Below are 27,496 nucleotides of genomic sequence, written 5' to 3'. Positions count from 1 at the left end.
ATTCTTTCTTGTGTGTGTGCACCCTCGCACATGTGTGTGCGTGTGTGCCGTGTGTGTGTACATGTATGTGTACACATGTGTAGGCTAACATGTATGTGCGTGCATGTGCTTGTGTGTTTGCCACGTGTGTGTGTGCATGCATGTGTGTACGCACATGTGTGCGCACTGGTACATTCATTAGTATGCGTTGATGGGTACTCTTGCCAGAAGAGGCATTCTGGTCTGTCCTCCTCCATTCACTTGTTTGAGGCAGGATATCTTCCTGTTTTCCCAGCCAGGCCGGGGTGCAGGGAACCTCATCAGTCCTGTCTCCACCTCCCCTGAACCTGGGGTACAGATATACTCGAGGATTATATGGAGGAAAGCATTTAAAAGTAATGAACGACAGTGTTTCCTACAGACTGGATTTGCTTCCTCGTGTGTTCCGTTACCTTTGAGTAAACTTCCCAGTTGTTCTGACGAGATCTGGATGTGAGGCTCACAGTTTGAGGGGGTGGATGGTCCATTCCCAGAGGCCCACTTCTTTCAGCAAGGCTCTCTTAGCCTCACAAAGGTTCTAGAACGTCCCTGGAACTTTACCATGGTGGAGGCTGTTCAAGCGCCTGCGCCTGCGGGGAAAGTTTCACAGTCAAGCCACAGTACCCTTTCTGAATGCCTCCTCAAAGGAAACCGAGGCATTTGGTCAAGGAAGGTGATGTTCACTAGGAAAATGCTGCCCAAACGGAAAGGCCACAAGACACTGAAACACAAGTCCCTCTAGAACATTTCCTGAAAGCCATAACCTGGCTGATCAGATTGCCCTCCCAGAGCAGGGATTGTTTTCATTACCTCTCAAGGGAAACCGGAAGGCAGAACCCTTGATGTTTTCCTAGGACCAGAGTGAGTTTCCTAACCTCTTTCAGCTTGATGTGATTTCTGGGACGGTGCTTTAGCCCCAGAGAACCCATGTCGTCCTCGGATGTCACTGCCGGATTCCGTTGTGTGGTTTGCTGTCTTGCTGTCACCGACCCTAAGGCGGTTGCTCCAGGATCCGGCATTGTACGTGGGAGTTGGGTTCCTGCTTCTGACAACACCAACCACACCAGTGACACCCCGTTTATGTGATTCCGTGTTCTGCGTTTGTCGTGACACACAGGCTGTCAGGAGGCTCTGCTGCCGCTGAAGACTTAAGCATGTCAAAATACTGACTTACTAGACAGATAGGCAGAGAAAAAAAAAGTCCCGCGCCTATTTCAAAAGTACGAATTGAAGCATATTATGTAATGCATGGTTTCATTAGAGCCTTGTCACACGTGGTGACAACATAGGCTAGACCCAGTGTGTTCATGAGCTGTGTCAGGGAATAGTAAATGGGTTGAATACAAGTGGCTTGCACACTTCTGTCAGTGTGCAAATACCGAGTGCCTTCCTGTAGAGAGAAGCCTTTTCCTTGCCAGCCGCTTTGGTTTTTCCCCACCAGTCGCCTGGGCTCTGCCGTGTTGTAGTCCCCAAATAACACACAAGATGCTGTATTAATTATGAAGCTGTTGGCCTTGCTTGTTTCTTACTGGCTAGCTCTGACTTAAGTATTTAATCCATAATTGTTAATCTAAGTATTTCTCTTACCAGAGAAAAGTTCCAAACTTCTTACCCCCATGGCCGCTACATGGTGACTCCCTGTGGTTTCTCCTTCCCAGAGTCCTCCTGGACTCCTAGTCCCACCTATCTTGCTTCCCTATTGGCCAACAGTGCTTTATTGACATATACACAGGACTTCCCCATCACCTTCTGTTTGCTTAGACTTCATTTCTAGCTGTTTCAGTACACCTCACTTCCCAGGTGCAAAACAGATTCTGTGTCTCCGAAAGACGGGGGGACATCTGAAAAAAAAAACAAAAACCTCAATTTATGTTAGTTATCTAACTTTAAGAAGCATAATGCACGTCAAAGATACTTACTGTGTTTTGCATGTTGTACGCTGTGAAAGAAAATTTTTCATTAATCTTTAAATTTTTATTTTTAATTAGAACATTGCGTGATTTTCCCCTTCCCTGTCCAATTCCTTCACACTCCCTCTCCTCAAACTCATGGTCTCTTTTTATTATTGTTTTAATCACGCACACACACACACACACACACACACACACACACACGCACCTGTGTGTGTTAAATATTTAGATACAACCTACTGTGTCCACTTAGTTCTGCATGTATGTGTGTGTTTTTACGGCTGGCCACGTGGTACTGGATAACCAGTACCCGGGGGAAGACTGATTCTCCATCTCTCAGCCGTCATCATTTATAGCTCTTCATCGAGGGGTGGGGCCCCATGAAACTTCCCCTGTGTTGGGTATCATTCTTCAGGCCTGTTTAGGCAGCCACATCGTAGTAATTTCATGGGTGTAGTTTCCCTGTCGTGTCCAGAAGACATGATGTCACTGCAGGCTTCCTGATGCTTGGGGCTCCTGTCATCTTTCTGCCATGTTCCCTGAGCCTTGGGGTTGTGTCGTAGCTGTATCTCTTGGGCTGGGTACCCCGTGGACATTTATCTCTGAGACTGACCAGTTTGTGGCTCCAATTTATAGCCCAGCCGTCCCCAGCACTTGTTTTGGTAGTTGGGATCTGCTTGTTTCTCTTGACCCTGTTTTAAAGTTCGAGTTGTACTTGATAGTGAAATGTTCTCTTCATGAGGTGCCTCCCACACCCCCCTCCCTTGGCCAGAAAATCAAGACACTGTGACCTCGTGACCATTACTGGAGTCACATTTCATTAATTTAGTTGATGAAATTTATTTATGATTCCTTGTATTCATTTTTTAAAAACCTTTCTGATCTCCTCCTATAGCCTGGCCTTGCGCTAGGCGCAAGGCTGCAGAACTGAACGCGATCCCATCCTTTTGCCCTTGAATTGATTCTGCTCTGAGGGTTTCCACAGTGTGACAGGGGAGGCAAGCGTTTGTAGTGTCCTGTGGAGCTTTCCCAGCTCTGCCTGAGGGCAGGGAAGGGTGTCTCTGGAGTGTCTCTCTGGGAACATGGCTGTTGTGTGCTTTTAAGCTAGCGGCCTACGGGGCCTTGATATGTTAGTGACATAGGACACTTGTGTACACAGCCCAACCCTAATAAATTGAAGGACAATAGAACAGTGCCCTTGGATTTGCTGGGACTGGTGGCCTGCCGAGGGCCCCAGGTACGTTTTTACAGCAGAATGTCTTACACCAAGAGTCTCCCTGGAATCCCCTATGTGAAGCTCCCAGGACCCCTTCAGAGGGTCATGACCTATAGTTTCATAAATACCGTTCTGTTTATGTGTGTTCTTGCCCCTCACCCCCCCCAACCCAAATTTAGTTCCTAGTATTTTTCCAGGGCATGCAAAAACACAGAGCAGGAAAGACAGACTTATTTCTGCATCGAATTGCAGGCTTTTAGGGTTTTTTTTCCTTTTGTGTCACTATATTAGATTATTTTAAGACGCTCTCAGGGAATCCAGAGTCATGTCCTTGTTGGGGGAGGGATTTAGTTTGGGAGTTCACTGGCTATGTTCCTCTCCGCTCAGTCAGTGACTTCAAGACGAAACCAGCGGAGAAGGCTTTAATGTCATCTGCCAGGCAGTGTGCTGTCTTTGACTTTGGTGCTTCCCCAGATGGGGAGATGGTCCCCTAATTCCCTGGGGCGGGGTGGGGACAGTCAGAGGTTTAGATACCTTGAATTCAGGATCAACTAGAAATTCGCAGTTGAGCTGGGCATTGGTGGCGCTTGCTTTTGATCCCAGCACTCAGGAGGCAGAGGCAGGCGGATCTCTGTGAGTTCGAGCCAGCCTGGTCTACAAAGTGAGTGCCAGGACAGCCAGGACTATTACACAGAGAAAAAAAAGAAAAAAGAAAGAAATTCACAGTCATATAAACATTTCTAAGGGATTTAAAAAAAAAAAGCAAAACTCTAAATCTACCCTTCCAAGAATGTTTTAAGTGATCTTTTTATACCAATTCCCAAATGGTGGAAAACAAGCATGGCAATTGCGATGTCAGCTGTCGGAGTTCCTCAGACCAGAAGGCCCCTTAAAACACTCTAGCATAGATTAGCTAAATACAGTTTCCTTTCCCAGCAATCAGGTACATAATTTCGGAACCATTTACGGGGGGGTTGGGGGAAGAGGGGGGTTGGGGTCACAATTGAGTTCCTGGGAGTATTACTACCCAAATATAAGTAAAATCTGATTTCAGCCGAGGGACCCTTGATGTCTTGAAACAGTTACGTACCTCTCTGTCTCTCTGGGTAACACCCAGTGCTGCGAGGGGAAGACTCAAGATACTTCTTCAGTCGCGGCACTGTTGGGTGATGCCTGCTCCGCCCTGAAGAAGGGGACACATGGGGGGCACAGAGCACCCCCTTGCTTTCGCAGAACTTGGGTTATGGGTGCACTGCTCGAGATCTTTTTCTGGTCCGCAGTGTGAACTGATTACTGACCCATCCATTTCCGAACGTTACTTGGTGTGGTTCTGGATAACAGAAATCACCCAGGGACAGATTTTTAAATGGCTTCATTGCTTCATGGGTCCACGTGGGGCAGGAGTCTAGACTCAGAGATGTTGGAATAAAACCTCAGTGACACATTGTTAGCAAAGTTGGACAACTGTTGGGTTCACACATCAGTGGCTGTGTCCACCATTGCTTTGGTTGTTTTAACAAACCCCAGGAGTTGGGGCGGGGCCTTACTAATAAGAAATCTTCTGAAATCTCTATGATAGGAATGTCTTGCGTGTAGACTATGAGTTCCAGGAAACTCAAAGCAATATTTTTCTATGGCATCTTTCCACAAAGAGTAAGCTTCTACTTCTACCTGCGTTAAGTGCGTAGTTCATTTTCATAGTGACTTGTGGAATATGAGAAAAAATGTACATTGCTTTGTGTCTTACCAAGTGTAATATTTAGAAAATGGACAAGCCAGATGGGCAGTGGTCACATACCAGAAATCTCAGTACTCAGGAGGCTGAGGCAGGAGAGTTGTTGTGTGTGAGCTCAGGGTCAGCCTGGACTACACAGTTTGACCTTACCCCCCTCAGGAAGGAAGGAAGGAAGGAAGGAAGGGGAAGGAAGGAAGGGAGGAAGGGGAGGGAGGGAAGGAAGGAAGGAGGAGGAAGGAAGAGGAAGGAAGAAAGGAAGAAAGGAGAAGGGGAAAGAAAATAGAGGTGGTTTCTCGTCTCAAGGGTCAGAGGACCCCATCCTTCTCCTTGTCTCAGTGTATGAATCGGGGTACATCTCCCAAGTGGGACCACTCAGGGGCTCCGTGAAGCTGTGCAGGGTCCCTGCGGACGCTCCTGGCTCTGCTCTGAGTCTCTTTACCAAACCGCAGCAGGAATGTCTGGACACGGATAACCTCGGTGCAGGGAGGCACTACGGAACTGCTGAGACCAGCTGTCGCCTGTCCTCATGCAGGAGCAGGGAGGTGGGACACAGGTGTAGCAGACCAGATTGACTAGCAGTTTCTTGTGCCACCAGGATCATGGACCCTTGCGGTGCAGTCTGGCACACACACAAAAGGTTAGAGCAGTAGCCCTGGGCTTCACGAAGAGTGAGTACGAAGTGAGCAGAGAACAGAAACTCTAGACACTAATCCGAGTTGTCATCCATTTAGTTGTTCCCTGGAAGGAGGACCTCTTGAGAGTAAACTTGTATGTCCTAGTTGTTAGTATTCATGCATCTGTACTGGCCTGCCCAGGGGATCCTGACAGGACACGCCCTCAGCTGTAGCCACTAAGAGCACCGCCTGTGCACATTCACTACGTTCCCTTTTGAAAGGGCCCTGCCCACCTCCCATCTTTCTCTCTCTCTCCCTCTATGTCTCTCTCTCTCCCCCTTTCCTCTCTCCTGCTCCTGTCCCTGGAATCTGGTTTCCCCTTCCCCTTTTAGGATCCCTTTCCCCAAAACAAAACAACAAAAAAGGCTCTGCTTGAGCCCTGTCACATGCTGTCTTTCCCTGGAGCTGCTTTTCCTAAATTACAATGGTAGTTCAGTGAGTTTGTCTCCCTTTCTGCCCTTAGAATATTCCCAGCTCTTGTGCAGTGGTTTCTTTCACCTGGATTCTAGGTGCATTTCTCTCGAACTGGTGCAAAGTTTTACGTGCGTGGCTATTTTGTGTGCATTTGAAGAAGGGGGTTTCTCAAAGCCATGTAACTCCCAAAATTATCAAACCCCAGTTACAGAACATCTTCGTTAGGAGGCTTCCTAGAGATTGTAGCATGCAGCCTGTCGCATTTCCCAGAGGGATATTTCTTTGTTGCAGTCTGCCTGGGCTCTGCTCTCTAGACTACCAAGGACAATCTAACTATGAAAACTTCTGCAGGATTATTTTTTATGTGTGTGTGGGGGTAGCTTAAACCTTTGCTCTCCCTACCTCTGCCTCCTGAGTGCTGGATTACAGGTGTGCATCACCACATCTGGATTGTGATTATTGTCGCCTCTAAGCTACATCCGATCCTCAAGGTTTTCATTTTTCCTCCTCCCTTTTGTTTCTTTTTCTGTTTTTCGTCCTGGAAGAAGTGAGGCGATTTAGCCAGGGTTCTTAAGGATGTTAGGGCTGTGTTCTCCTCACATCCCGATGGGGTTCTTACGCCTTCCTGCTTGTACTGGGTTCTGGTTTTCTGCATTCTCCCTTCTCTGAGGTTTACTCAGGTGGAGAAAGAACGGGAGGGAAGGCTTCTGAGGGATTAGGCTAGCCTGAGCTCATGGGACTATTTGTGCCCACCAAATGGCAAAAACAAAACAAAACCAAGAAACAAAAGGCAAGAAAGAAAAAGGCAGTATTGAGTGTTTTTCTTTTAATTTCCCAACCATAGTATGAATTCTTTTTTGCCAAACGGCTTTGGGGCTTTGCCTGGAACATCTGTGCCAGAGTGAGAAGCTCATCTTGGCCAGACACGGCCACATATTGAAGAAGGAGCCGTTTCCAGGAAAAACTCGGAGCTAAGCTTCTTAGAAATCTTCCCTTAACTGTCGGAGCCAGGCCTCGACACTTAGACCATCTGGGAAACTTTGGACCCGAGCTCCAGGATCTGTTTCATACATCTTCTCATTTCATAAGCTTAAAAATATGCTCGTTTCTTTGAGATATGTGTTTGTGGATTTTTGTACATTCTGAGCAAAGCTTTCGCATATTAGGAGCCTTCAGAGAAAGTGGGCACCTCAGGACCGACTGCAAAGCAGGAAAAGGGTCGACGTCCCTGGAGCTGACACTTGCTCCTCTTTTCGGGCCTTGGTGGCTCTCGGTGAGCCAACGGGGACGCCCTACTCGACCACTTGCTGTTAGCGAGAGCCCATGACGCTGTGTAGTTTGCAGGTGTGGAAGCTGCCCCCCCCCAGTAGCATGCTTTCCCTGCCCCATGCGTCTCTGTATCCGGGGAGGGCTGCAGTCTGGATGTCTGCCTCTGCTCTGCTTCGACCTCGTCTCTTGTCCTAGTGGTTATCAATCTGTTTATTTCTAGATGAAGACGGTGACTCCAGAGTGTTCTGTGTATCTGGACAACCAAGGGACACATTATTTTGCTGCAGCTGCGGTTGACATCACAGTTCATTTGGTGCTTTGATTTGGTGCCTTGCTTACATCCAAGTCTAAAAATGGTCCTGTGTGCAGAAATAGCTCTTGACAGTTTGAGAATTGCTTGTTCTTTTTTAATTTTTGCTGCAAATTAACTAGCTAAACCTCTTTGAACTTAGCAATTTCTTCAGCCTCTTATTTTTAATCTTTTGGGTTACATATACGTTTGCATATTGGCTACAGTGAGTCGGTATGCTGCTGCCTGAAAGATATTTGACAACAATACTCAATTCAAGATGCATCTTTCTGTGGAAATTAACATAGGCACACTCAGTAGTTAACAAGCGATACGATTGCATGTGTATGTGCAAACTATTAGTACACTGGTCTGCGTCAAGAAATGGGGAATTAAAATATTGTGCCGGCATTTAGCAGGTGCTTGCCATCAGCTGAAGCTTAGGTTTTGAAAATCAGAAGAAAAGCTTGGTGCATTATTTACCCATAACTTGGACACTGTAATGAATGAAACTTGTTCTTGATTGTCCCTTGAAAAGAGGCAGGGAAAAGAAAGAAAAGAAAAGAAGGCAGAGAGATCAATGCGGGCCAGCAGCCATGGGGAAGATTGAACAAATTCAGACGGGCAGTATGTGTGCAGGAGCCATCTGAGGCCAGAAGAGGGCGCTGGGCCCTCTGGAGCTGCCGCTGCAGGTGGTTGAGAGCCGCTGGGAACCAAACGGGTTCTCTGCAGGAGCAAGTGCTCCCATCTGTCTGGCACCTCCGTTTTCTTTTCCGTTTTCTCTGGGCTTCGTGTGTTTGGAAATGCCCCTTGTGCTACCAGGAGGGAGGCAGTTCCCCTTGGCAACCCTCCCCCGCTTCGATTTCAGCGGTTTTTCTTTGGCAGCAGTCACCTAACTTGGTAGAGATTGGAAGTCACCTGGGAGAATCCTTTCTGTGCCCCACCCCCCGGGGAAATACTCACCCCTAGAAGATTCCGTTCTGCTGTTTCAGCTTGGTTTTCTGAGTCGAAGGATGAGGAATCCCTGAGTTACGCTACCAGTTTGGGGTTAAAAGAAAGTGTTCTGTTTACTCGTCTTCCATTCTTAGTGGGCGAGCCATGTTTTAGTGTAGGTTAGTGTGATTGGCCGACTATAGGACACAACTACCAGGTTAGTCAAACAGTTAAATCGGCAGCATTTAACTCAACCTTGTGCGGACGCATCGATCTTTAACTCAACCTTGTGCGGACAGCATCGATCTTACGGCACTTTTGGCAGTGAGTTGTGTAGTGTCTGGGTGCTGGGAGATCGGCCCTAAGCTCTCTCCTTTCTCTCTTGTTGTCTCCTAGGTTACGCTGCATCTGAACCCCATCTCCTCAGTGCACATTCACCACAAACCTGTAGTTTTCCTGCTCAACTCCCCGCAGCCCCTGGTCTGGCATCTGAAGACAGAGAGACTGGCCGACGGTGTCCCCAGACTTTTCTTGGTAAGTGTCCAACACCCTCCCCCCCAATATGCTCCCAGTGAAAGGTTATAATGGCTCGGTTTTTGCAAGGCGTTTTATTTCTTGAGGCATTATTTTACTCTGAAGCCGGGACTGGCTTCAGACAGTCCTTCTGCCTCGGCGTCCTGAATAGCTGGGATCATAGTTGTGTATAGCATGCCCAGTTTGCAAAAAAAAAAAAAATGCTTTGAAAGAAATACTTTTCATTAAAATGATACCAAAGGGTGTGGCTCTTCTCTTTGTGCATGGGGGATGTTTTGGATGGCGTAGGAAAGACTTCCCAGGACGCAGATGCCATGTGTGCTCTGTGCAGACAGAGCTGGTCTCGTTTGTACAGTGGTGCAGGGTCTGCTGTCACGATCTGTGTGGCCTGAGGCCTGGTGTCCCCTTCCGCCTTGTGGCATTAAGAGTACTGTCAGAGTTGTAAGTAGCCTCTGGTGTGTGGTCTCTGACCACGAAAATAAATACGCACAAACCCATTTCTGTTTGTATATAACTCAGGCCTAATTTCTGATACGAGGAACTGTTTGTTGACAAAGTGGCACAGTGAGCTCCAAAGCATGAAATCAGTTGTGTTTTATTTAAACAAAAACAAAAAACCCGGAGGCCGGCTCTTGCAGTCCGGTCCAAATATTACCTACTATTTGTAAATCATGTCCTTTGGAGTTCGCCAGAATGTTCGGCTCTGAGAGTTGCGGAGACATAGATGGGTCGTTGGGATGAAATGCTTGGGGCGTGATATCATGTCTGATGAGCAGCAGGGCTGCAGCTCCGTGTGTGATCTCTCACGGTCGTTGTGAGGGCTGTGTGCTGTCCTCACTGCAGAGCCCCGAGACCTCACCGGTAAGCAGCCACCCCTGTCAGCAGATTTACTTTTGCCCCATGAATCGATTTTTGCCACTCCAGTGACTTTAGTACAAAGCTGTCATTTCTTGCCACTTGCATCTGAAGGGCATTTTTAACCACTTGAAGGTATCTACCCAATAGATCGAGGATCCATGTAGCTAGAGGTTGGGTAAGTGTGTAATACAGGAGAGATGGGGTGGCTCTTACTACTTGTAGCACCAACTGTTAAATACCTATAGAAGAAATGACAGAGCCAGAATATCGTTTGGTAGCCATCCCAGTGAAGGTTGATCAGAGAAGAATCTTCAACAGATGTCAGGTCCAGTTACTGAGAGATTTTTTGAGGACAGGTATATTCAGATACTCTCTAAGTACTTTCCCCATGAATTATTTATTAATTAGAAAAGAAGAATTGCAGCTATGGAGAGGGGGAGGAATCCTTGGGAGTGCTTTTAAGCAAGTGATCAGAATTAATGACACCAGCATGGGGCAGATAGACATTGTATGTCTGTAAATGAGAAAGAACATGGCATCCCTTGTGTCTTAGTCAGGGTTTCCGCTGCTGTGATGAAACACCATGGCCAAAGCAGCGTGGGGAGGAAAGGGTTAATTTCGCTCACACAGTTCCACATAACAGTTCATGGTCAAAAGCAGTGAGGGGAGGAACTCACCATGTGGGACAGGGACCAGGAGGCAGCTGAAGCAGAGGCCACGGAGGTCGCTGCTCACTGGCTGGCTCCCCATGGCTTGCTCAGCCTGCTTTCTTATAGAACCCTGGGCTGGTGGCATCACCTGTAATGGGCTAGGCCCTTCCCGAATCAACCACTAATTAGGAAAATGCCCTGCAGCTGGATCTGATGGAACATTTTTTTTCTCAATTGTGGTCCACTCCTTTCAATTTCCCCCCCCCCTCACAATAGCCCCCGGGGTAACTCCTTTTTTTTATAGATGATCTAGAGGCTTAACGGTGGCCCAGATCACTAGGCTAATTTCCGGCAGGGTTTGGATTTAAAGCTGAATTGGGAACCCACTCTATAGCACGTGCGCTGAATAGCAACCTCCATGCTTAGTCACGTCAGCGTTCTGCAATTAAACTTATTTGCGACAGTAAGACGGCTCTTGTAAAAATCATATACTCGTTTGCTCAATGTACTGCAGTTCAATGCTGCGGAAGCTACCTGTGCACGGCTGTCTAACTGGAGGCTGAGGCAGGAGAATTGCAAATGCTCAGCTGTTTAGTAAAAGTCAAAGCTGGTTTTGGCCCTTTCTCGAAAAAGTGGAGAGACATTGGTTTAGGTAGAGCATTTTTACACAGCGTGCACAAGGGCCCCGTGTTCGATTCCCAGAACCAAAAAGAAAACACTTTAAATCCAGTTCTTGTGCCTTGTACCTGTCAGGTCCTTGGGAATTTCTGGAAAGTGGTTACCACCGACACGGTAGCCAGGAGAACAGGTGATGTGGCGAGCAGAGGCTCTGCCTGGACAGCTGTGCGGCCCAGGAGGTAATTGGGAAGATTCGTCTCTGCAAACCTGACTTTTCCCAGCTGTGATGTAGGATCGATGGCAGTCCTACCTTGTCAGAAACAAACACACGAGGAAATTGCATATAAAACGTTGAGTGCCGTGGCCGCCCTGCTGAGTTCACTAACGCTTGATGTCTCTGCTGTAATTAGCAGATCAGCGAGTTGTTGGGAAGGGTTAGATTGGCGTCGGTATGCCAGGTAACTGTCGGATGGCTCCAGATCTGAAGTTCCCATTTCCCTAGGCTGTGGGTTCCATGCATAGCGTGGGCCACACACACAGTAGTTTTGCTTACTGTGTGTTGGGTTCTTCAGTCTGCCATGCCGTGGGATCCGGAGGAAATCGTCTTTGTTATTATTTGTTTACTTTGTGAGCTGTAAGAGCTCCATCTTGACAATTAGTTGGAAATACACTAATGAAGAAGTTAATCTTTTAGTACACGGCTTCACGTCAGCCTTATTTGGAGTTAATTCCATGTAAGGACATCGCAGAGGGACACTGGTGGGGAGAAGTTACTGACTGAAGTCCTTGGAGACACCCATGCTCTGCTTCCTTTGGCCTTCCTGTGACAGCTCGTTCTCCATGGCCTTGGGTGGCCAGCAGGACATCTGTTGCTTAAGCCAGATCGGGGCTCTGCAGGTGGTTAGAGACAGCTCACAGGCTGGGAAACTCCTCCCCCTCCTCCCCAAGGCCCTGTAGGGAGTCGGTGTCCCTCATCCATGTCACAGTCTTGGTGCTGGTAGAAAACCAAACGTGTTCGGTTTGTCCATCCATGAAGTGTCTCTCCGAGCATTTCGGCAGCACAGGCTCCACAGAAGTTGAGCCCTAAGATTACTCGGTGTGCCAAGAACACCTTGGAGAGAGGATGGGTCCCTTGACCTCAGGCCAAGGTACATTGTTCTCATGCCCTTGTGACACGTGAAGAGGTCACATGACTGGCTCCAAGCTGTCTTTTTCTGGTAGAGTTATAATTCTTTAATGGTTACCAGTTGTTTTGTTTGTTTGTTTGTTTGTTGGTTTTTCGAGACAGGGTTTCTCTGTATTGTTTTGGAGGCTGTCCTGGCTCTGTAGACCTGGCTGGCCTCAAACTCACAGAGATCCTCCTGCCTCTGCCTCCCGAGTGCTGGGATTAAAGGCGTGCGCCAAGTGTGTGTGGGGGCGGGGGCGGGGGCGTGGAGCGGAGGGTGTGGACAGTGGTGTGAAATCCCTTAGAAGAAAGTGTAGAGGAATTGTGTAGTGGTAAGTGCACCGCACCTTTTGAGAATATGTTAAAAGCACTGGATTGGCTGGACAGTTGTGGCTTTAATCCCAGCACTGGGTAGGTGGGTCTCTGCGTTTGAGGGCAGCCTGGTCTGCAGAGCAAGTTCCAGGATGGCCGAGGCTACACAAGAGAAACTCTGTCTTGAAACAACACTACCTCCCCAGGGCCCCCAAAGATTCTGGGATATCATTTAAAGTTATTAGGAAAAAACAAAAAGACAACAAAGAAACCTGCCGTAGTATCCTTTGAAAGGATCAGTCCGAGAGCTGGGCGTGCGTATGGCTGTGTGGTAGACTGGCGTGTGCAAGGCCCTGGGTTCCATTCCCAGCCCAGCTAAACTGACAAACAAGCTAACTCCACGGGAATCAACGGCCAAGATTCAGCCAGTGCTGGGAGCTGACTGGGCCCTGTGAACGCCAGATGTGTGATATGATTGTTAAACCATACCTGCAGCTCCAAACTAGGTTTCTTAAAGATGGAGTATCTCTCTACTTTATTCCTTGCATCTGTCTGAGGTGAGGTTTTTTTGTTTGTTTGTTTGCTTGCTTGTTTTAATATTGTGGACCAACAAGATGGCTCAGTAGGTTAAAGGCACTTGCTGCGAAAGGCTCCTCACTGAATTTGGACACCCCCCCCCCAGAACCCAACAAAAGGGCGGATGGCAAGGGTTGCCCTCTGACCTCCATACATGTGCCCTGCCCCGCTGAGAATTATTTGTTATTATATATAATTATTGTGCTATTACATTAACTATATAATATATATATTATATGCATCGTGATAATTACTCTTGTCGCGGTCATTTTGACCCTACTTTGTACTTAAGAGTCTGACGTAAGCAGAAACTTTCAAGATGAGAGCCTGGTGACCTGGTGTGGTGATGCACACCTTCAGTCTCAGCGCTTTGGAGGCAGACGCAAGGAGACCCAGAGTTCAAGGGCAGCTTGCCACATAGTGGGGTCCAGTCTTTAAAAGTACATAAACTCTGTGTGTGTGTGTGTGTGTGCATGTGTGTGTACATGAGAGAGAGAGTATGTGTGTGTGTGTGTGTGTGTGTGAGACAGAGGGAGGGAGGGAGGGGGAGAGGGAGAGGGGGAAGGGGAGAAGGAGGGAGGGAGGGGGCCCTAGTGATCAACCCTTAACATTAAATGCCTGGTCTAGAGGCCACATCTAGACAATGCTAGAGTTAGCTGTTTTGCATGCTAACTTTACAGGGGGAGATGGGGCATCAAGATTAGGAAAGTCTCAACGAGGAAGCAGCGTCTTCCAGTGTTATACTCTCTTGGGATTGCTGTCCCGTGATTTCTTTTTTTCCCAGCCATTTATCACTAAAATCAGGAAAGAAAAAAATGTGGATATCCTTGGCAGCCAGATAGAGAGTGGGAGGGGTAGATCTTGGTCTCACAGTGCAGTGACTGACTGGAGTTTGCATATAAAAATGCAGGCCTCCAAGTTAACGTTGAATTTCAGACAAACACTAAATCATTTGCTTACGTATGCCTGTGCAGTATTTTGGACATAATTATACTAACAAAATTGATCCATTTTTTTTAAATCTGGAAATTTAGGTTTAATTTGATGTCCTATATGTTGTTGGTGTTCCTCCCCCCCCTGCAACTTGGGTTTTGGTCTTTTAGTTTTAATCTCCTCAACATGAGTACTGACCACTGGTTATAATTCACTCACTGTATGTGGTGGTGAGCTACACAGGCCTCAGGTCCCGAACCTAAGATAAAGGATTCGGATTAGACCCCACTCCAAAGTTCCTCCCAGTTTTCAACTCTGGTGCCTTGATGATGTGGTTGCTAGATACTCTACCCTCGTCTAATTGGAAACAGGAACTAGCAATATGAACCCTGCCCTCCCTCAGCAAATCCAAGTAAATATCAAGGCATGGCAGTTGGAATAAGTGAGGGAAAACGAACTTTATTCTTTGGCTTTGGATTAAAAACAAATCAAAACTTAATCCTAATGAAAAATGTAAATTAATACCAGCAACACGCTGAATATTTTAAAAACAGCTCTGCGTGTCCAAAGAAGGGGGAAGAGTGGTTAAAAAAAATAAAATAAAATCCATGTTGCCAAAAAGCTGGTTTATTCCTTTCACTTAAACTGGAGGGGGCGGGGAGGCCAAGTATTTTGGGTCTTTGCCACCAAACCACAGGCAGTTCTCTGGTCCGCAATGCAGTTTTGGATGCCTGACAAGACTCAGTGAAAACAAGTGCTATTTGTTTTCCTGTGCCTAGTATTTAACTGGAAATCAAAAGGCTAAATTTCCAATCAGTTGCTAAACAACCCCAGATGTGAGCTCCGGGCCTCTCCGAGAGGGGCGGTGCAGCCTCGCACAGCGCATGCCCAGCATTTACCTTTTTTTTTTTTCCCCAAGGGATGTGTAACTGAGGGTTGGCCGTACCCAGAAATGCCCAGAGAATAACTCAGACAGCCAAGCAAGCTTACCTGTGGAGGAGGAAACTTAGAAGTAAACAACAACTACACAAAACCTCTGCGTCCTGTGGCATTGCCTTAAAAAAGAAGTCGGGATTGGAGAAATAAATAAATAAAAAGCAAAAGCCACCTTTCTAGCGCCCTTCTCTGGCCGCTGCGCCCCCGTGCTTGAAAACCCTCAAGATCGGCGTCCCCTCCGTGATGTTTTATGTATGAACTGTTCATCTGCTCTTCTGCCCATGCGCTTGAGTCGAGTGACCCATGGAGAATTCAGGGAGTAACGCACAGGGTCACCGGCCGTCAGGGAAGCTTTCTGCTGCTCAGCGGAGCTAGCTAGGAAACTGGGAGTCGAGGTTCAGCATAAAAAAGTACCCCTTTCTAGGTCCCAGAGGTTGGAGAAAAAAAAAGGAGAATTAACGGTCCTCTTGCCTATGCAGCTGAGGAAGCACCCCCCTTCTGCCCAGAGTGACTCCCGGCACAAAACAGATGGGTTGAGGAGCTGTAAACAAAGGGTCCCCTCCCAGGGCCAGAGGTGTCACCCCTGAATCCCAGGGGGTCTGACTATACCATTTTGGCTTTGCTGGTGAGGTCTTTCCCCAAATAAATTGCCTTTTGAAGGCAGATTAAATAAACACTCCCAGATTGGCGGTACCTCTGGCGGAATGACTCATTGTGTCCTGAGGATGCTCCAAGTGGTTGTGTACCATGCATTTCTTTTTCAAGAGGCTGCTTATCTGTTGGTTTTGTGGCTTTGTCCCTAAGAGCCTTAATTATATAGGGCTTGATCCTTTCATGAGCCGGGGGGGGGGTGTCAGCTAACTACCGTATTTCCTAGGAATGAGTTTCTGCCCCCCTTTGTGGTGGTAAGAGAGCTCTTCCTAAATGTGTCACAGTGGCATTTTGAACACTGGAGAGAGTCCAACTGGTAAACCTGGTCCACAGAGAGTTTATAGAAGCCGTCCTAGGGTTTATCCTAACAGGCAGGGCACGGCGTTGAATGCTACCAGTGCGTGAGGGGCCCCTGGCCCTGGTTCGCCCCGTAGTAGTTTTCTGAGGCAGACATCCTGTCCGGGAGAACTCGCACCAGTGTGGACTTTTCCTGGCTCTGATGGTGTGTTGTGTCATGTCTGTGTGTAGGCACAGCCCCAGCCCCATGTGAAGGCTTTGCTTTCATTCAACAAATTGAGGTTAAATAAACTTGACTACACTGAAGGGGGAAGATTGGGGTTTTTTTTTTTTTCCTTGTGTCATCCAAGGAAGTCCTCTCAAGCTTTGGAACGAAGCTAACCTGGTGATCTAATGCATCTACCACTTCCCAAACTTTGGGTAGTTGTTTCAGATGTTAACCTCTGGTGCTGTGGCTAGCATGGGGGACAACCTCCAGAGAGCTGTTTGGTAAGAAAAATGACTGTTTTGTTAAGGGAAGTTGCAGAATGTTTTATTTTCATATAATGGGAGAAGTGAAAAAAAAAAGCCACAAAAACAAAACAAAAACCCAAACTGGCTCTGGGATTCTGATGCGAAAGCTCTTGGATGTGCCTGTGTGCAGACGGTGATGTTGTGGTGAGGTTCCCATAGCTGCCTGCACAGCCCATCTCAGGGAAGGACTGCAGAAGGGCCTGACCCCTTCCTGGGTACAGACTGTCCTGTTTACTTGAGATCATGTGTTTTGGGATCTCAGATCCTTATCTGGCTTAGAAGCAACTGTTGTTACATCTGTGTCTGGGCAGCGTTTGTATTCTAGACCCTGCTTTTTATACCATTGGTTCCCAAAACCTGATTCTAGGTGGCTTGGCGTCTGTGTTTCAGATGTGAACTGCTAATGATGCCGTGATGGGGAGTCATCATTATACCATTGAGATTGTGAGTTGCAGTCAAAGCCAGAAGCTCAAGGCACCTACCGCCTGTGGCAAAAGCCCACAGTGATGATAAACCATTTGATCTCTATCTAGTCCCTTTTATGGTCTTTATCCTTGGGGAACTGTTCTTAGGATTCTAGACTTCCAGGGATATAGGTCTGCATTGCTTGAGTGGAGGCAGAGGAAACCCCTTTCTAGAAGTTTGGATAGAAAGCTAAGGTTCTGCCCCCCTCACTGTGGCCTGTGAACCTCAAGGCCGATCACTCAGCCCTGATGGGGGACGTCCTTCTGTATATATGTTTCTCTTATTGGTTGATGGATAAAACCCTGTTTGACCAATAGAGGTAGGAAGATAGGTGGGATGAGGAGATGAGGAGAATTCTGGGAAAGGTAGGTAGGCACCATGTGGAGACCGGGAGGATAGAATGTGCCAGGCGTTCTCTGGTAAGATAAGGCCATTTAGAAACACATAGATTAGTAGTTACAGGTTAATAATTAAGACAGAGCTAGCCAATAAGAAGCCAAAGCCATCAGCCAACAGTTGACAAATTAACATGTCTCTGTGTGCTTATTTGGGGGCAAATCAGCTGCAGGACCAAGCTGGAAAGAACACAGTCCTAGCAACCTGTCTGGAGGGTATGCATGGGCGGGTATGTAATGAAAACCAAACTGTGTGCATCAGGTGTTGATTCAAAGTAGTTACATACATTACTTCATTTAGTCTCTGTAACACACCTGTGACATTAAGTGCCATTATTATCATCACAAATTCTTCATCTTACTGTGTGATGCGGGGGTTTTGTAGAGATAGTTTTCATGTAGGTGTCATTTATTTTTATTTTAAGATGAGGAGATTAAGGCAAAGAGATTAATGTCATCTGTAACTCTAGCATGGACCCACTAATGGCTTATACCAAGTTTAGGGCTTCAGGATTCAACTTCAGAATAAATTGGGACTTCAGGTCTGGTAAGCAAAGACCTCATTTTAACAGTGTCTGTTGTAAATGACTTCAAAACTGGGGTATAGGCTTGCAGTAGTCTACTTGGCCAGGATTTGGAAACTTTCTTTGACCCCCCTCCCCCATCCCCCAAAACACTTCTACTTCTCCTGGTTGGACTGCTTTTGGATCAGCTCCATTGGTTGCCTTGCTTAATTAGTTCACACGTATCCATAGCACCTTAGGGACTATTTCATCATTGAGGTTTTAGATGTGCTCACTTCAGCGTCCTTAGCTTTGGCAGAGAAGACCGTCCTGGTTGTCTGTAGAGACTGTCAATTATAAACTAGAGAATGAAGTTGGGGTTAGGGTGGGCATAAAAATCCAACTTGGAAGTTCTCAAAGGACACAAACCAGTTGTTTCTGGCTTATGGCCCCTTCTCTGTTGCGTCTCCCCAAGGGAATGTCTTTCAGGGCCTTTATTCCCTAACCTTTCTGGGTTTGGTTGCTCAATGATCCACAATATACAGCCTCATTCTCCTGGGGCTTGTATCAACCATTCACAGAAACTGTACCAGTCAGGGTTTCAGAGAAGTAGACCTGCTAGGGGACATACACAGAGAGTTATTGCAAGGAGTCAGATTGCACCATTGTGGGGACAGGCAAGGAGAGCTGGAGATACAGAGAGAACCTTCTGGAAGAGAGCCAGCACCCACAAGCATGCGCTAAAGCTGACCACCACCACCACCCCCACAACTGGAATGTTTTCTACCTCGGGGCAGCCTCCTTCTGGGCTCTTAAGGGCTTCCCACCAACAGGACCAGGCCATTCCAATGGTCTAGGATAGTCCCTTAAGGCAATCAATTTTGGACTTTAGTCATACCTACAGTAACACCTTCCCAACAGCGTGCAAGTGTGGGTATGGTGGATAATGTAGCTGTGTAGGTCATCTACAGCTGTGACAACAGCTGACAGAGGTATTGGAAGGATGGATGGATGGATGGATGCATGGATGCATGGATGCATGGATGGATGGATGGATGGGTGAATGGATGCATGGATGGATGCATGGATGCATGGATGGATGGATTTGGGTTCAGTTTGACCATCTATGGTGAGGAAGGCACGGTAGCAGGAACATAGGGCAGCTGGTCATGGGCATCCACAGTTAGGAAGCAGAGAGAGAGAGAAGAATGCCAAGGCCCATTTGCTTTCTTCTTTGATTTGTCCGGGAACACAGACCATTGAAAGAGGGTGAGTCTTCTCACCTCAGATAACCAGTCTAGAAAAACCCTCACAGACATGCCCAGAGGGCTATCTCCTGGCAACTCTAGATTCTGTTGAGCTGCCAACGTCATGTAGCAGAGTCAAGCTGATGTGTGGAATGTCCCACACTTCTCCCAACTGATAATCTTACGGTGGTCTCTGTCCGCTATGGGCTCTAATAAACCATGTTCAAGTCACTAGGTACCCCGGGGATCTGTGTTTACTCTAACTTGGTTTCCAATCAGGTGATTTGTGTCTGAAACGATCTTTCCTGCCTGTTCCCTTCCTACTCTTTCCTCTCACTTTTCCTCAGTCAGCAAGGGTTCAAAGAAATAACACAGAAGGCTAGAACAGTCCGAAAAGGGCAGGGGTGCCTTTTGCGAAACTCCCCCGCTGTGGTTTCCTTCCTGATCTCCCCCAAAACTTGTTCATATCTTCCTACCCCCACCCCCATACCTTGGCAGACGGCTCAGACCTTTGCTGACCTCGGAGCAGATTCCCTCACCAAAGAGAGATGGCCTCTCCGGGCACAGCCATCGCCCACGGTCCTACACGGAGAGACCGTGGTTTGGGGAGTCCAGCAGTTTCGATATGTGCACGCGCCTCGCCACACGGAGATCTGGCACTTTGTGAGCTCAGAGATCCTTTCTTCAGCTGTCAAACCCAAAGATTCAGACTCCATGTAGGATCTACTTAAGCAAGAATTCACATCAAGGCTTGTGGGACTGGTTTCCTCCCCGTGTTCTGTTGATGTGGGGCCTGGCGTTGAAGGTGGTTGGCTGCTCACTGACTGTGGCTTTCTGTCCCCTGGTTCTGGGATAGGGAGAGGACTAGCTGGAAACGGGGTCTCACTTTTTTTTTTTTCGAGACAGGGTTTCTCTGTATTGTTTGGAGTCTGTCCTGGAACTCGCTCTGTAGACCAGGCTGACCTCGAACTCAGAGATCCACCTGCCTCTGCCTCCCGAGTGCTGGGATTAAAGGCATGCGCCACCAACGCCCTGCGGGGCGTCTCACTTGTACTGTCAGCCGTGCTGCCTACCTATGGGGTGGCCTGCATGGGTCCTTCAGCTCCCTTGAGCCTTTATTTCCTTTGAAATCCGGAGATTACCAGCATGAACAAGGACAAACCCCTTACAAAGGCCATTTGGAGATCCTGTCTGCTGTCTGGCTTTTGTAAGAGTCGGCTTGTGCTCTTGAACTTGGCATACTAGATGTAAAAGAGAAAAAAAGAAAGAAAAAAGTCCTCCATAGTGAGAGGTTCCTAGAAGCATACATGGAGGGCAGCCATGGCTTGAGGAGCAGGGTAAACATTAGTGACAGAGCCAGCATCCAGCAACCCCTCCATGTCCTCCAACTCCCCCTGCCGAAAAAAAAAAACATCCTTTAGGTGGCAAACATACTTTGAAATTAGGCTCAGGTAACTCTTTTGTTGTTTAAAAAAATTTTTTTTGCTTTGTTTGTAATAGGATCTCACTATTAGCCCTGTAGACCATGCTGGCCCTCAGACTCACAGATCCACCTGAGTCTGCCTCCCAAGGGCTGGGATTAAAGGGTTATGTTGTAGGCTGGGGAATATCTGGGCTAGCCTGGGCTTCTTAGCGGATTCTTTTGGGGTGAGGTGGGAGGGTGCTGGGCTGAGCCCGACCTTCAGATCTTGGGGAGATCTTCTGCTTCTGTGGGGGGTTTGCACAGGGCTCTCACACCGGCTTATGTTCAGGGTTGGGCGTGCTGGTATCCAGGGCAACATCAGCATTTTCTTTGTGCTGTAAGAGTGTGTGGTGTATGAATCCTCCAAGATCTTACATTTCAGAGAAAGTTAAGACGTCCCAAGATGGCCATGATAAATGTTTTGAGAAGAAAAAATTAATAGTCAAGTACATTCTAAGTCATTTTATTAGAAAAAAAAAGTAACCTGGTTTGGGTTACAAAATAAAAACACCCAAGGGGCAGGGAAAAAAAAAGTGACATGAATTTGCATTTCCTGAAATGTGTGATTAGTAAATGCTGTAGTCACATGGCTCGAAAATATGTAGCTTTGCACATTATGAGTGTGTGTTCATGGGCACGGAAGTTATTATTTCTTTAGAATAAACCCTTTCAGAACAGCACTGAGTCATGACGTATGTTAATAGGAAACATGTTTCAGGTTGAATTTCGCGTCACGGGACTTCGAGGGAACGAGGCCAGCAGAGTCCTCCTGGGGCCTGGGTGGAAGGAATGTGTGACTTTCCTCTCTCAGAATGAACGGCTCAGTCCTCACTGGAAGTAAATCTTTCAGAGCACTGAAAGATGTTATTTTCGCTGGACTTTGCTCACAGAATAACATCCCAGCATAATCTCCTCGATGCCTTATTGGGTAGGCTGTGAGGCACCTCGGGGCCAATTTGCAGATCCTGCTGAAGCACAGCAATGGATGCTAGGCACGGGCACTCCCCCCCCCACCTCCCCACCCCCCCACCCCTCCCCACCCCCTGCCCTGGAACTGAGCAAGCAGATTCCCGGCACGGCAGGAGTTTCTGAAATATCAGCGTTTTCCTGTGCTTTATCCGTTTCCCTGGGCAGGAACTCCTGAGAGAGCCGTTTCCTTGGGAGCTCGGAAAGTGAAGCTGCACCGTGAAAACAGAAAGTGGACGTGGGCAGGGCAGAGAGGGCTAGAAGCTGAGCTACACTGTGTGTGCACACACGTGTGTGTGTGAGTGTGTGTGAGTGTGTGAATGTGTGGGGTGTGAGTGAGTGTGTGAGTGTGTGTATGTCTGTGAGTGTGTGAGTCTGTGTGTGGTGTGTGTGAGTGTCTGAGTGTGTCTGTGTCTTGTGTATGAGTGTGAATGTGTGTGTGAGTGTGTGTGTAAGTGTGTGAGTGTGTGTGATTGATTGAGTGTGTGTGTGTATGTGTGTTCTCCATAAACAGGCAAAGGCGGTATGGGCCTCTGAGCAGCCCCACGGGTCTGTGAACCACATAGCAGGTATCACGAGTGATAACCCAAGCTCCTTGCACCAGGGTTGAGCTGCAGGGACTCTTGGCAGGGAGGTGCATGTATGATGATTCCTGGAACAGTTTTTCCTGTGAGGCCTCAGCAGGGTTCTCTCCATCTGTGTGGAGCTGTGGCTCCTCTTACTTTTCAAAACCCACTTCTTAAACGTGCAAGATGACGACTCCATTGCTGCTCCTCTCCCTCCCCGTGGGGTCTTTGTCTTCACCAGCGAAAGGGAGGGGGCTCTACCTGAATCATAGAGCCTCTGACCTCCACAGGCCACACACACCCCACACGCCCCACACACCCCACACACACACCCTACACACCCCACACACCCCACACACACACCCTACACACCCCACACACCCCCTACACACCCCACACACACCCCTACACACCCCACACACACCCCTACACACCCCACACACCCACCCCACACACCCCACACACCCCCTACACACCCCACACACCCACCCCACACACCCCACACACACCCCACACACACCCCACACACACCCCACACACACCCCACACACACACCCCATATACCCCACACACACCCCATATACCCCACACACCCACCCCACACACCCACCCCACACACCCACCCCACACACCCACCCCACACACCCACCCCACACACCCACCCTACACACCCCCACACCCCCACACACCCACCCCACACACCCCACACACCCCACACACCCCCACACCCCCACACCCCCCACACCCCACACACACCCCTACACACCCCACACACCCACCCCACAAACCCACCACACACCCCACACACACCCCACACACACCCCACACACACACCCCACACACCCCCTACACACCCCACACACCCACCCCACACACCCACCCTACACACCCCACACACCCACCCCACACACCCACCCCACACACCCCACACACCCACCCCACACACCCCACACACCCACCCCACACACCCACCCCACACACCCCCTACACACACCCCCTACACACACCCCCTACACACACCCCTACACACACCCCTACACACACCCCCTACACACACCCCTACACACACCCCTACACACACCCCTACACACACCCCTACACACCCCACACACACACCCCCTACACACCCCACACACACACCCCCTACACACCCCACACACACCCCGCACACCCCACACACCCCCTACACACCCCTACACACACACCCCACACACCCCACACACACCCCACACACACCCTACATAACCCCCCACCCTACATACCCCGCATGCCCCACACACATCCTACATACCCCCCACACACCCCCACAGACATCATACACACTCATTAAAAAAAATAAACAGAAAAATGTAGAGAATTGAGGAGGTAGATATGATTTAATTCGTTGTATTCATCTGTGGCATTATTAAAGAATGTGTAACAAATAAACCAGTACCAGGCCTGGTGATGTAACCCAGTGGCGAGCGCTAGTCTAGCCTACAAAAGCCCTTGGCATCCTCCCCGGTGCAGCGCCCTGAAAACAAGTCAGTAAATAAGTCTGTGTCTCTGCCGGGACCAGTGTTCCTCAGTTGTGCCCTAGAGTCCTGGATGGTAAAACTGGAATGTAGTCTCCAGGTTCCCCCTCTCCACCACCATGGGACCTACTGACTCATTTCTGCCTGTTCCACGCTGGTCTGAGGTCACACCTGGGGAGTCGCTTGGCTCATGGTGTCTGTGTCCTGAGTCTAGACTAAGAGTCGGATGCGTGAATGTACATCACATGAGTCTTTAAGTCTGTTCCTCCCTTGGGGTCATATTGGAAGAAGCCATGTGATTGAAAGCAAGTGTGATTTTTAAAGTATAGATAAATAAAATGTGATTAACTCATCCAACATATTTAAACGTGCGGCCCAGAATAAAATTCACAAGACTATTTTGCCTGTTGTGAAACAGGCTCTGGCATGTGTCTTCAATGTCTGTCCATTTTAGCAACATCACAGATGCTTGTTTATTGGTCGGTAGTTATTGTATTGAATACTATGTGAGTGGGAGTTAGAGCCCCTGACGCCCACAATAGGTTGTGACGTTTGCTCCTGCTTCTCTGTTCCTAAATATGACCTTCGAATCCTCTTTAGCACAGACCTTATGCCAGGCACAACCAGCCAAGTGACCTTCAAGATGCCTTTTACCAGACACTTACTGTGTTCTTATTTGTAGACGTTGTCACCAGTCCCAGGTGACTGTGTCCTGTGGCATCTTAGGAAGTGAGGGGTGCAGCGGAAATAATCCACAGAGATAGATGGGGGAGAGGGGGCGGGCGCTGCCAGAGTGGTGGACTGTTGGTTTAAGAGAGCTGAGTTCTGAGGACAGCCTGTGAGTGGACTTGAGGCCGAGGACGCTCAGTGCAAGGCCACCCGACGGCCACCTGTGGTCCACTGTGACCTGGGTGTGAGTGTGTGTTTGGGGCTGGGGATGTGGGTGGAGTCGGAAAAAGGGACGATGGTTCCAGGACCAGAAGAGGCACAGGGGCAGCCAGAGCACCGCCAACGGCAAAGCTCCCCTCCTCTTCCCCACTGGGCTGACCCGGGAAGAGGCTCACGAGAGAGCCTCTGAGTCAGCAGACCTGCACCTGAGTCAGCTGACCTGCTGAGATCAGTGCTCAAATGAAGAAGCTCACTTCCAGGAAGACGCTGTAGAGCCGCCTCCCAGGGGCTCGGCCTTTGCGCTGGCCGGTGAGCTCAACTTCAAGGCGTGCGTGAATCCACTTAGGACTTGAAGAGTTAATGCTCAGACACAGGTGTGGAAACAAAAGGGCCTGGACGCCTCCCTTGGTCTTTTTTTTTTTTTAATGTGCTTTTGGATGAGGTTATTGTATCTGATCCAGAAAAAATAATAAACTTGGCTCTTGTGGCCTCGTTGTAAGTTCTTGTAATAAAACTCCCGGCCTTGGCAGATGGAGTAGTACTCTGCTCTTAAAAGAAAGTCTGGTAGCATAGCCAGGATTTAAAATACCAGTGCTGCGTGCAGCTCAAGTAAGGAAGAAGGGGACTCAGGTGCTCGGCTGCCTTCCCAGGGTTTGCTAGACCATAAACGACTTGGTGGCTGTCCCTTCGACAGACCCTTGCAAAGAGCCAAGGTCCTTGGAGCTCAGTGTCCTGCAGATCCCGACAGGAAGACATCTGTCATGTCGGGGGGGTGGGGGTGGGGTTGGGGTTGGGTTTTAATTAGAAACCGGGAGGAAAGTTCAGCGCGCCATGGGCGGGGACACAGAGCCGCTAAGCATGCTTTAATAATTGGCTTTTAGCTGGCGCTATTAGGTGAGAAATCAAATCATTAGCTTTAAAGCCTGGCTCAGAGCCAGCTCTCTGGGGAGGTGGGGGAAGCCAGGAGCTCTGGCAACCGGAGTGAGGAAGAGTGATCTTCCCTTGTAGGTAGCATCAGGGAGCCTCCCATCAACACTCGATTTTTTTTTTTTTTTTTTTTTTTTTGGTTTTACGAGACAGGGTTTCTCTGTATTGTTTCGGAGGCTGTCGGTCCAGCCCGGCCTCGAACTCACAGAGATCCGCCTGCCTCTGCCTCCCGAGTGCTGGGATTAAAGGCGTGCGCCACCAACGCCCGGCGAACACGCAATTTTTAACCCCCCGCCTGCGCCATGCACTGTGCCTGGTAAGGAGACTCAGGATGGACAGGCAAGCGCTTACTTGGCCTTCAGGTGTCGGTCTTTGTGGGTGTGTTATGTGAGAGAGCGGATGGGCAGGAGGCATGTTGGCGACAAGCCGTCAGCTAAGTGTGTCCTGAGGAGATCAGGGGCCTGGGAGGCCCACAGAGGAGGGGAATGAAACGCAGGTGAGGGAGGCGCAGGGCGGTGGTCCAGGCAGGGAAGACGGACAGAAGGCCCAAGAGTGTCTGCGGCTGTCATTGGCTTGATGTGGTAAGTCCTGGGCATGTGGGAAAGTGGGGTGAGGTGTGGGGGATGGGGGGGAAGTGGGCCTCTTCCCCAGCCATGTTAAGATGCTTAACTGTTCTATATTATCACATACTTGCATTTAAGGAAGATTTTCCAGGTGACGATGTGAAATATGGGTGAAGGGATGGAATTGTTTTCCTTTGTTTGCCTTTTTAAAATAGAAAGGCTAGAAATATGTTAGCATGACAAAGACCCTGAACCAAGGTGGAGGATGGGCAGTGGACTAATTAGCTTAGGAAGTTTGTTATTTTATCCAAATATGAAACTTTGTGCTTAACCTTTCATTTTTTAAGCAACAATTTCACATTCACTTATTGTGATACACCAAGAAATATGTGTTTAGTCTCTGCTCTTTGTGTCTGACACACATCTCCTAAAACCCTTGGTGTCCCCCAAATGATATCTTGCTTGTGTTAATGTGATGACTGCTAACTGGGGGCTCCTAGATGGCCTGGTTACCTCTGAGGCTATTATCCTGAAGAGAGAATACATGATAGAAGTGCACTGACCTCTTAAATATTTGAAGGCTTGTGTTACCAAAGAACGAGGAATGATTTCTCTGACCCGAGAGGCTGACTCAGACCAGCAAACAGAATCTTAGGGAGAACAGAGCCTCTGGATGCTGGAATCCACAAGTTGTTCTCTGACCTCCAGATGTGTACAATGCCACGGGCCTACATACATACCATGCATACACACACACACGCACACACACATATACACATACACCACAAATACACATATCACACGCATGCACCACATACACACACCACACACACACCACATCACACATGCACACCCCCCTCACATGCATGCACACATACACCCCACATATACACATACCACACATGCACACGCATGTATACACACCCCACATGCACGCACACATATTCACATACACAAACACGCACACACACACACACGTGCACACGTGCGTCATTTTTAAGGAGAGACTATAACCCTGTCATGACAGAGACTGATGTTCTTTTGAGGGCCAGAACAGAAGCCCACTGTGACTAGAAGTCCGAGCCTTGTATGCAGGTCTTGTCCTGGTGCTGAGGGAGACTGTCCTCTCTCTCCAGTTCCCTTTTCTGCTGTGGGAATCACAGTCATCACTGGTCCTGAGAGTCACGGGGGTCACACCCATGAACCATATCTTCTGTGACTCCGTCGTGGCATGGCGGAGGGCCTGTGCAGGGCCTGCAGAGCTGGTGGGTTGAGGGGAAAGTGCTGACTAACCCCTTGTGCTTGCTTGCGAAAGCAGAAAGTTCCCGTTGACCTGCAGTCAGGGACCCCTCCCTACCCCTGGCAGCCTCTCTCTCTCCTTATTGGAATGTGCCTGAGGAGTGGTGCTAACTGCTAACTGCGTTTCCAAATTCCTCAGCCCTGAGTTTATATGAACCTTCGGGCTGCCTGGAGAGAAGACTGCGCTGAGGCAGGGCTGA

At 48.6% G+C, this 27,496-nt stretch overlaps 1 protein-coding gene across 3 annotated transcripts in view; it reads left to right on the top strand.

Annotated features, from left to right (window-relative positions):
• The window catches only part of Tgfbr3 (transforming growth factor beta receptor 3), a 184,042-nt gene that overhangs the window by 104,991 nt on the left and 51,555 nt on the right, over positions 1–27,496 (top strand). For all 3 annotated transcript variants that reach the window (XM_040733617.1, XM_040733616.1, XM_040733618.1), the window contains one exon: positions 8,855–8,992. In XM_040733617.1, the coding sequence (XP_040589551.1) occupies positions 8,855–8,992 (138 nt within the window). The remainder of the gene's footprint in view (positions 1–8,854; positions 8,993–27,496) is intronic.

This window comes from Mesocricetus auratus, unplaced genomic scaffold, assembly GCF_017639785.1.
Source record: "Mesocricetus auratus isolate SY011 unplaced genomic scaffold, BCM_Maur_2.0 Super-Scaffold_100031, whole genome shotgun sequence".
NCBI lineage: Eukaryota > Metazoa > Chordata > Mammalia > Rodentia > Cricetidae > Mesocricetus > Mesocricetus auratus.
Note: the sequence above shows the minus strand (reverse complement) of the source record. Positions and strands in the feature narration are given on the sequence as shown.